The following is a 10,736-nucleotide window of genomic DNA, read 5'->3' on the forward strand; positions in this document are numbered from 1 at the left end:
TGCACACTGAAGAGCAGTTTTAAAACCCAGGTAGAGTTGCTTGTTTTTGGCAGAGACCACGCAGCTTAGTATGCCCAACTAAGGGGAGCTGCACTTGCAATCCGCAGGCGCTAGGTATGAGCTTCTGGGATAAAGGGCTTGGCCGGAACGAAAGAACGCCATCCCGGAGGAGTGGGGCAGACACAGATCGGAGGCCGGACGTTGTGAACCAGGAAGGACCGCCTTTTCCGGTGTCACAGTTATTCGCCGCTTGGGCACCATGGCTTTGCTGGGAAGGCAGGTGAGGTTGCCCAGGCTCCCGGCTCTCAGCGGCTGTTGGCGGGACGTTCAGGAGGCCCTGACGCTAATTCTTGGTATCCCGGTCTGGGCACCTTGTGGCAGAAGCGCTCCCGGATGGCGTCTGCACAGATAAAGTTTCTGGCTTCTCCGGAGTTTCGGCCACTGTGCTGCCTAGGGAAGGCTGGACCGCCAAATAGCGGCAAGCGGAGGCTGGACATGCTAGAGAGTGTTTGAGACCAGTCTGGCAGACACCGGGTGCTCTGTGCTTATTTTGTTATGTGCTAGTCCCAACCACTGAGGGCTACTGTGTACAAATTGACAGATTCCTTCCCCCCAAATATTCTTTCTTTAATGGAAAGGATCCTTGAAAAAAAATTGTCCTTTGTTGGAATGAAATTAAGTAGTGTATTTGTCTAGTGACTAGTCTGAGGTTCAGAATTTTCAGCCAAATATTATTGCTTGTGCCCTATATCGTCAGTATGTGGATATTGCTTGTTCTCCCTATATCTTCAGTAAGTGCTGTTGTTTGCATGCTAATTTTCTTCTCTGAAGCCTTTTTAGACCCAGAGAAGATTTTATAGATTGTTTACAAAAATTGTTAGCTTTTGTGGGCTAAGGTTCAAGCTGAGGTTCAAGGTTACCGGCTCAGTGATCTTGTGGTTGGTCACTATTCTGAGGTGGAACTGATTCTGTTTTTGCTCTGCTCTACAGGTTCCTGAGTGGCATCGTTTAACGGCCCTCTCCCGGGCCTGTTTGGCTAGGCAGACTCTTCATCTCAGACAACAGAAACAGTTGAGTCCTTATTTGTTCTGCAAACTGACTACAGTACCCAGTAGTGGGGGATTTCAAGAGTTTTCCAGCGTTCCACCCAAAAAGTCTGTGCAGGAACCAAAGTACAGGACACATCTTGTTCAGTGTCTTCATGAGCAACAGAGGACTTGTGTGGATCCTGAGTCCTTGGAGGTCATCAATTCCCTCCAGGACATGGGTTTTTCTGAAGCCCATATTAACAGCTTGCTTAGTATACAGCCAAGTGTCCATCCTCAACAGTTACTGGACATAATTGCAGAACTCCTACTCTTGGGGTTGAACCCAGAGCCTGTATTTATAGCGTTGAAGAAAAATCCCCAGTTGCTGAAACTGTCTACTGCGCAAATGAAGAGGCGTTCCAGTTACCTTCGGAAGCTTGGCCTTGGAGAAGGTAGGTAGAAGATGAGGCAGACTTTATAGAGTGAGAGAAATCAGAGTTAGGGAGAAAGTAGCCTACCCTAGCAGGGTTGTCCAGCCTTTTGATAGTCTAGCATGGCATTATCACCTACAAATGAGTTAGGCTGCGTTCATAGAGATATCGGGATGCATGTGTGCTGTGGGCTAAACATATCTAACTCAGAGGAAGTGAGGGAGGGAAGTTGGCTCAGGAGAGGTGAGTGTCTCCAGGTGAGATGTGCAGTGGGCTTTCTTCAAATCTCGTTGTAAGAGGGAGGTGAGGGAGATTAGCCCAAGGAGAGAGAACCAAGGCCAAACTGTGTCTTCACTGGTCTCTAGCTCCCGATCAGTGGGAACATGGAATGTGGTTTTGGTGGGTTAGTGTTGCTCTATGGTAGTGATGTATGTGTATGCATATGTGTGACCTCTGCAAAAACATCCCACATGCAACTTTCAGAGCTATGGTGCCCGGTTCCTGGAAGGCTGTTAGAGTGGCCTCCCCCTTCCAATAGCTGTCACCCTTCTGGAGAAGGGAGGTGGCGCTCTCCAGTGAACTCTACCACCCCTTTGACCACTTTTATTTCTTTTCATTATTGACTGTTCTGGTAAGATTTTTACCTCCAAAGTGGGGAGGCTTAGAGCCCACTATGTTTGGTGTCTCTACAGGCCTCCTCAAGAAGATAAGCAAAAAGATAATGTGTTCCCCTTGACAGATTGTCTCTTGCAATGCCATCTAAGCCCAAGCTCAGTCAGTACGTGATGCACAGCCTGAGAGATGAAAATACAGCTGTGGAAACACTTCTTCACATGGAAGCGAAGCAGTGACCAGCTAGGCTGTTAGGAAAGTTAGTTAACAGGCTAAGTGAGTTTTAAGTTTCCAGTTACTAAATTGGCACTATTCATCAGAAGACCATTTACTTCATTTTGTCTGGGAGAGCCTTGCTTATACTATTTATCTGAATACAGTTACTAATGTAACTCAATAAAAAACACATAGAGGCCAGGTCTGGCAGTGCATGTTTTAAATTAAACCCAGTACTCTAAAGACAGGTGGCTGGATCTCTAGGTTCCAGGCCTACTAAGGAGACCCTACAAAACAAACAATAAAACACTTGAATATAACACATGGTCATGCACAGGCTACTTGTAATTGTGTGTCCTGAATATTCTTGTTCCTACCATTGTTACTCCCAAATTCCTCTTCACTGAGGCTCCCATGTCTAGAGATTGTTAGTCTGTCTTATACAGAGTGAAGCAGCAGCCCTGAGCCCCACTCAGGAAACCTCTCCTCTAACATTTCCCGGTGAATCCCTGGGGAGCTTTCTATACTAGGTAAGCAAGAGGAGATCTAGAATATGAAGTTGGCACCTTCAGATAGAGGATGAGAGAAAGGCAGGGATATAGGGATGGTTGTTGGATCTGTGGAGACTCCTTTCCAGGGTGCTTCATGGAAGGTAGATCTCTGAATGGGCAGTCCTGTGGAGGAAGAGGATCCTTGCTGTGTAGTCACCCCTGCCCTCCTTCTATCTCAGAGGCATGTGTGCATGCTCGTGTGTGTGCTCGTGTGCGTGTATCTGTCTGTATCTGAAAGTGCACAAGACAACTTCTAGAGTCAATTGTCTGCCTCCATAATGTGGGTCTTGGGGATTGAACTCAAGTTACAGGCTTGCTTGCAGGTGCCTTTACCCACCTCATCTACCAGCCCCTAAATGTTGTTTAGCCCTTGGCTTTCTGGAACATGCTGAAGTTACATGCTTTGCTTTTCCCTACAGGGAAACTGAAGCGAGTGCTTTACGTTTGCCCTGAGATTTTCACCATGCATCAGCGGGACATTGACAGCATTGTACAGGTCCTCAAGGAGAAGTGCTTGTTCACAGTGCAGCACGTCACAGACATTCTGCACAGATGCCCGGCTGTTCTGCAGGAGGACCCCAGTGAGCTAGAATACAAATTCCAGGTGAGGGTCAGTGCTTAGGCTGGTGATGGCAGCTATCAGGTCTTTTAAGCTGAGTAGGGTCAGCTGACTGGATAAGAAGCCTCTGAGTAAAGGACTTTTGTTCTAGAATAATCCAGCTCAGTTCTCCTCTCCAATGCAAACCTCTTCTCTAGCTCTGCTTCCTTGACAGTGAGTGGCCTGGTCCATTCCAGGTCCAAGTAGGTAAAACATGTCTTTTTGCGTGGGGGATTTGGAAATTGTGACAGTTGCCCTAAAAGTTTACTAACAGATACGACAGGTAAGGTCATAAGCACTTGTACAGCTGGGTTGTAGTGGTGCACTCAGGAGGCAGAGGCAGGCGGATCTCTGAGTTTGAGGCCAGCCTGGTCTACACAGTGAGTTCCAGGACAGCCAAGGTTATGTAGAGACAGTATCTCTAAAAACCAACCAAACAAGCACAGGAAGCTGGTATGAGGACCCGAGTTCAGATCCCCAGAACCCACCTAAGAGCTGGATGTCCTATGGGGCGATGGGACATAGAGACAGGAAGTTCTTTGGAGACTTGTGAGCCTGGCCTCTGACCTCTAAAGCATGCTGTGACATACTCAAATAAAACAAGCTGCATGCTCACACTTTTTTATTTATTTATTTATTTATTTATTTATTTATTTATTTATTTATTTATTTTGTTTTTGTTTTTTTCGAGACAGGGTTTCTCTGTGTAGCCCTGGCTGTCCTGGAACTCACTCTGTAGACCAGGCTGGCCTCGAACTCAGAAATCCGCCTGCCTCTGCCGCCCAAGTGCTGGGATTAAAGGCGTGCGCCACCACCGCCTGGCGCTCACATTTTTTTTTAAAGATTCCTAGGTATCTTATGATTTCTTTGGGTCTGATTTTTCCTACACTCATGATTTTTGTTGCCTTATTTAAAGAAAAGGATATCATTCTATCCCCCTTTGTTTTCTGGTGCATTTTTCTCAGCCTGAATTTGGAAATGCTTTGAAAACTGAGATTTCATACAAATGTTGGTATTACACAGTGGCTATTCTACCATCTCTAATTAGGCAATTAATGATTTTGGACTAAAGTTTGTTTTGAGTTGGAATGGCAGGCTTCAGTGTTCTATACATGGATTTCTAAACATGCTTGTATCTTTCAGTATGCATATTTCAGGATGGGAATTAAACATCTAGACATAGTCAGGACGAATTTCTTACAGTATTCCATAATCAAGATCAAGCAGAGACACATTTACCTGGAGCGCCTTGGCCGGTACCAAACCCCTGATAAGAAGGGGCAGACACAGATCTCTAATCCCTCACTGAAGAACATTCTCAAAGTTTCTGAAGCTGAGTTTTTGGCCAGGACAGCCTGTTCCTCTGTTGAGGAGTTTCAAGTTTTTAAAAAGCTCTTGGATCAAGAGGAGGAGGAGTCTGTGAGCCATGCATGGGAGGAGGAGGAAGAAAAAGGGGAGGAGGAGGAAGAGGAGGAGGAGCAAGAGGAGGAGGAGCTGCTGTGACAGAGCATTGGGATGTCAGAGGTCATTCTTATATTCTGGAAGCATTGGGGAGCTTCACCTGGATCTTCTCAAGCACTTTTGATCCCAACACTGGTCTTTTGATGGGGAAACCAACCTGTAATGATCCTGGAGATACAGGTAGATACACCAAACCAAATGAGGGATGCTTTGTGTGGTCTAGTGGGTTCTGTGGGAGGCCCTACTCCATCCTAAATAAAGGACTCAGCTGTCAAAATCCAGGGGCTGCAACCCATCCAGGTTGGTGTTTTTTTTTCTCTGTTAAAATAAGTTGTGGAGAGAGAGGTGCCTTTCGGCTCAGGAGCACTTTGTATGTTCAGGAAGTAGTAAAGATAAAATCATGAAATTGTAACTTGAGAGTTAGTATGTCATAGCACTTTATTTAATGAAAACAAGTAGCAGGTTTCCACACAATAGGCAATGTTCTTAATCCGACACCATTTCCTGGCCTTCTGACATGTTGAGTGTACAGCAGAGTGAAAGGCAGTTGGTTAGTAATGTGTCCTTTAGTCACACAGTTGTCAGACTAGCAAAACGTTTCTCTGTCAGTTGCTGATCCTTCCTGCTTGGGCAAGTTGGCCTTCATGTTGGTTCGTGGCTGGTTGCCACTTTAAGGCCTCCTATCCCTGGCTCTGTAGTCTATGCTAAAGAGTAAGCTGCTCAGAGACCAGCACTGACAGCACTGGGCAGCATGGTGAGTGGGGTGGAGCCACGTGGCGTACTGGGGCTAGGATTAGGTGAGCTTGAGCAGAGGCCTCCTTTGATGGAGCTCAGGCTCGGAGGGGCAGAGAACAGGCCTCCTGGAAGGTTGTCTGTGGCTGTCCTCGGGAAACTGCATAGGCTTGGTGATGTAGAAAGCTTTTTGGTGGCAGGACCAAAGTTAGGAGTGCTTGGTAGTATCTTTCCCCCATTTGGTGACATTTAACAGTCACATGAAACCCCAATGTAGGCCTTGTGTTTAGACTGAATCCAGTGCTTACATAAGGATGACCTTGATCCTCCAGACATCTGATAGTCTTTGGGGATGTTTTTTATGTGTCATGGCTGCAGGATCTTGTGGTCAGAGCCAAGGATGCTATAAAATATCATACATTGCACCCTACATGCATGATCAGGTCCACAAAGCAATGCCAAAGCTGAGAAACTGCTCAGAGACCTGGCCCACAGAAGTACTGTGACTATAACAAATGTGGACCTGATATATTTATTTCTGTCTAGAGATCTTGCTGGATCTAGGGTGTATTTTGTGAGGAACCAGCACCAAGGTGAGGAGGCTTTTGACTTGTCTGGAGCCTGACTGCAAAGAGGAGGGTGTTCTCAAAGAAAAGCAGTCATTCCAAGATTCCCCAGCACACAGTCAGTGAGGCAGGCTCACTTCCTGGCAAGGCCATGACCTTGCCTATTGGACTCTCCACAGAAAGCAGGACACAGCAAACCATCCTGTTTACCCTGACATCCCATAGGCAGTGGAGAAGGGGAAGGCCTTCTGCCTGTTGTTGGCTGTGGACAAACTGTTGGAGAATGATGATCCATTCTTTGCCCCTTACTCTTCCATTCTGTGGCCTTCATGTGAGCTCCCCTTTCCCTGAATGTTGGGTGTCTGGCCGTGGGCTCCATCAGAACTGAATAGAAACCTAACCCTGAGCTCAATTAGATATCTGCTTGTCTTCAGTTTTGATTAGCAAATGATGAGCCCAAAACTCATGGTTGCTTCTTCAGTTTGACACAAAAATAAACCTACACCTTGTCTGTTTGCTGATTCCACTGTAACATTTCCCAAGTGGACACTGATTGTTTTGAGGGATTTAATTATTCTGCATAAGAAAGGCATGTAAGAAAGCAGAGATGGCATGTTTGGAATTTTGTACACTAATTCCTCAGCACCAGCAAGTCTTTCTCCACTCCACTTTGGAGTGATTGCCTGACAGTGCCACACAATTGGCTCTTGTTTAAAACAGGCTCCAACTGGAAACGTGAATGTGGCAGCATAGCTTGGTGGGTGAGAGTCCTGAGGTATAGTACAAAGATTCCATCTGTGTTTCCAGTGATGCCACTTGGTCTTGCCGTTCACTGTTAAGGCTGTAGCTTATGTGGTCTCCAGATCTCTAGCGGGGTATCTAAGGTACAGTAGTGAGTTTTTGATGTGACTGCCCCTCCTTGAAAAAGAAAAAAAAATGTAATACATAGGCTCAGAATTTTTTAGTGAGAATAAAACTTAAAATGTTATGCTTCAAAGTATGTTTTTATGAACTATGGAGGGCAGGAGGCCTCTCTGGTCAGGATGTAGTTCTTGGTGCTAGATTTCCAGTCAGCTCTGCTCTCAAGGAATCAAGGTGTGTTTGGCTTTTCTGATTGTGAAGTCACTGCAGGGAGAAGACAGCTGCTTAGAGCCTTGTTGGGAGTGGGGTAGAAAGCGGAGGGTGTGTAAAGTATTTTCATTTTGGTGGCCCACAGCCATCTACTTGAGGTACAGATTATAAGAAACCTTGGACCCTGTCTCCTGGAGCCAGGCTGCCCTGTGTCACTATGTGCTGCCTTCAGATTTGAACAAATAGCTGTTCCTGCTCTGTGGTGTAAGTATATCTTAGGTTCCTGAGTAAGGATCTTGATTGCTTTTCTTCTATGAAAGTTCAGGGGTCTTTTAAGTCTTGATGGTGACTTGTCATTCAGGAGATGGCTTTCTCCACAGAAGGCTGGGGTCTAGATCGTCTTATAAGCCAGCTATGGCCTACTGCCTGTTTCTGTAAATGACGTTTCATTAGCATACAGCTGTGCTGTCTACATCTGTGACCATGTTGGTAGGACAGTAGCAGGGTCAGGTGTGTGCCAGAGAGGTCATTCCATCATCGAAGCCCAGAATCCTGCCTAAGCATGTCTGCCCTGCCACCCCTGAGTTGTAGACCGAGTGTCTAGAGTCCACCATAGTAGTAATTAGCACTTCTTTAGGTCAGTATGAACGAGGAGAGCAGGTTGAGCCCATCTATTTCCACACAGCCTTTCTAGCAGCTCTCGTAAAAGCTGAGTCTTTCCCTTCTCCATGTTTTGGGGGTTCAAGGGTCACTTCTCTGGCACTGGGATCTGGGGGTGGGTTTCTGAGCACAGAAGCATCACTCACAGAGCCTGGTAACCCAGGTAACTCCCCACAGAGGAACTGACGAGAGCTGCAGAAACAGCAGCCTGGGTTGAGATGACAGGTACTTCAGTGCTTCCCTGGCAGGAGTCCTTGGGTGTGCACCTCTGGCTGTCTTTACTGGAAATCTGAGGACAGAGATCTCAGGGGACTGCCTTCAGCCAGGCTTGGCTTTTAAGTTTTGGACCTCATCTTCCTGGGTTTTGGAAATCCTGGAGGTGGGCCATGTTACCAGCACGTGCTGGTCCTGGAGTGACAGTGAGCCGAGGCACACTCCTCTTTATATCCATGGTCTTTCTGGAGACAGCAAGCCCTGTTCCCTAGGAGCCAGAATTCTAGCTGTCTGTGGTGCAAGGAGGGATGGAAGGGAACACGCACCGCTGAGGACACTCGTACTCAGCCTGAGGCTTTACATTTGAATCAGTAGGCTGCTTGCTGGTCCTCTGCTGCCTTTCTTTTGCTGGGGATGGCACTGTTCGTTTTCTCAGGGCAGTTGTGGCTGGTGAATTCTGGTGGTTTTCTTCAGAAAGAGAGGAGTGTGTGTGATGTGTGTGTTGCTCTGAGAATAGGTATTCTATAAGCCATTATGTCATAAGTATCTAGGGATTCTCGTTTATTTTTTTTATAAAAATGGGTTTTCTGAGTGAGTTCTTAAAAGATGCATTAATATTTCAAGAGACTTATTGCCATATAAATATTTTTAAACCAAATAATTTGTGGATTTTTCATCTTTGCCAGAATTAAGTTACTCACAAGTGTGGGAGGGTGTTTTGTGTGCATTCTTGGGGGCTGAGGTGAAAAGGTGATGCTGTTGAGTAGACAGGACTGGAGTCTTGTCAGCTGTTCCTGCTGCAGGGTTTTCAGATCTGAAATGGTCAAGATGCACAGGCCCTGCTGCTTAGGCCTGTCTGAGAGCCTGCTCTCCTGATACCCTGAGCTTGGTCTGTGCCAACACTCTGCCTGCTACTGTACTTAGGATGACCTTCACCTAGAACTCCATTGGTTTTGCTTGTTCTTAGGCCTTTGAGTGACATTTCTCCTTCATGTCCTACACTGTAGAAGAGAAAGGTGATAGTCACTCCTGAAGTGGCAGGTTTCCAGATATGTCTCTCTTCCACCACTGGAAAGATGTACTGTTCTGGCTCCTCCAAGGGAGAGGAGTAAATTGTCTCCAGCCAGCCAGTCTGTCGTTTCCAACTGATGTCCCATCAATAAGTCAGTATGGGGCTGAGCTCAGCTATAGAGGGATTTCTGTAGTGTAACCCAGTATTTTCCAGACTGTTGTGAAAAAAAAAAAATCCAATGCGTTTATGCATGGGGAGGTGGGTGGGGAATGCTGGATCAAACAGGCAACATTTCTTTCATTTCAGGGTTACTCGTGCTTAGTCCAGGGTCCATTACAGCTCTCCCAGTGAGAGCTGTACTTAGGATCACCCGCAGGTTACATGGCAAGGCTCCCGCCCTAGTCTACCAGTAGAATGCTATTAGTAGTGCTTGGGGGTACTTCTTTAGGTCCTTCCCAGCACCCCTAGGATTGTTTGGCATCCTTGATCCATCCACCCAGGCCCACAGTCCTGAAGGGACCAGGTGATTTTTGTGCCTCATTGTAACTGGTCTGCATTTCCCTTGAGAGACTCATTTCCACCTGAAATTAGATTCATATGCAAGGTCAGACCAGGTTATGTCTTTTGGGAGGCTAAAGACAGGAAACTCTGGAACCTTCCTGGTTGGGTCTGTAATAGCACAGTACTGAGTTTTTGCCATCAGTGTCTGATAAAGGACCTGGGGTGTCCAAGGTGCTGGGTGTGATGGTGTCTCCAGTTCTCAACAGTATGAAGGAGAATGTATCTTAAGATTTCTTCAGTGTTTGACTGTTACTTTGTTTCCTGAAAGAATTAAGAAAACCAGCTTGGTGAGAAGGAATCTTGTATACCTTAAACCCTAGCTCTGTTAGCCTCATTGTTCCTCATATATAACCCAGCAAAGCCCACACTCTTGACTGGAGGCCTGGCCTTTCAGTCTGGGTGCACACACCAGTTGAAGGATGTTATGGAATGAGGAGAAAGCAACCGGTATTGTGGGGAGACTTCAAGTTAGACATTTGGGCCTGTCAGTCACATCCTGTGCTTTCCTGTTAGCACATTTCCTGTGCAGAACCACAGTGACTACCTCCAAGCACAGCTGGGCCTATCTGTGCATTCATGTGCACATGTGTGGGCACTAGTTTCTGAACAGAATACAGCTACACATGGGCTGCGCTTTGGGCAAATAGCCTAGCTTGACCGAACTCTGTCACTGCTATCCCTACCCACCCACAGAACTGCATGCACGACATCCTGGCCCCGAGACACACCTGTCTGGGTTTCTTGAGGCTTGTGCTCTGGCAGCGTTCCTTAAAGCACACGTCCTGGTGAACTTTGTAGACTTTTTTATACCTGTTGTCACAAGAAAGCTCTGTGAAGTCAGACACTGGGACAGAGAAGTGTCCAAATGTTTCACCTAGGCGGTATAGCCTACATATGGACAGAAGGAGTGACCACTATTTTCTTAATACAATGTTACTGGTGTGTGTGTGTGTGTGTGTGTGTGTGTGTGTGAGAGAGAGAGAGAGAGAGAGAGAGAGAGAGAGAGAGAGAGAGAGAGAGAGAG

At 46.6% G+C, this 10,736-nt stretch overlaps 2 protein-coding genes across 2 annotated transcripts in view; one reads left to right on the forward strand and one right to left on the reverse strand.

Annotated features, from left to right (window-relative positions):
• Positions 1 to 228: 228 nt before the first annotated feature.
• Positions 229 to 5,178, forward strand: Mterf4 (mitochondrial transcription termination factor 4). The gene is made up of 4 exons (XM_028755378.1): positions 229 to 280; positions 991 to 1,480; positions 3,258 to 3,442; positions 4,580 to 5,178. The coding sequence occupies exons 1-4, from the start codon at positions 260 to 262 to the stop codon at positions 4,937 to 4,939; spliced, it is 1,056 nt and encodes a 351-aa protein (XP_028611211.1). The 5' UTR covers positions 229 to 259; the 3' UTR covers positions 4,940 to 5,178.
• A 132-nt stretch (positions 5,179 to 5,310) lies between these two features.
• The window catches only part of Sned1 (sushi, nidogen and EGF like domains 1), a 59,326-nt gene continuing 53,900 nt past the window's right edge, over positions 5,311 to 10,736 (reverse strand). Inside the window, exons 30-31 of the mRNA XM_028755377.1 lie at positions 10,441 to 10,522; positions 5,311 to 9,973 (exon numbers count right to left, since the gene is read on the reverse strand). Coding sequence (XP_028611210.1) covers positions 9,962 to 9,973; positions 10,441 to 10,522 — 94 coding nt within the window. The 3' untranslated portion in view covers positions 5,311 to 9,961. The remainder of the gene's footprint in view (positions 9,974 to 10,440; positions 10,523 to 10,736) is intronic.

Source organism: Grammomys surdaster, unplaced genomic scaffold, assembly GCF_004785775.1.
Source record: "Grammomys surdaster isolate TR1022 unplaced genomic scaffold, NIH_TR_1.0 126059, whole genome shotgun sequence".
NCBI classification, from domain to species: domain Eukaryota; kingdom Metazoa; phylum Chordata; class Mammalia; order Rodentia; family Muridae; genus Grammomys; species Grammomys surdaster.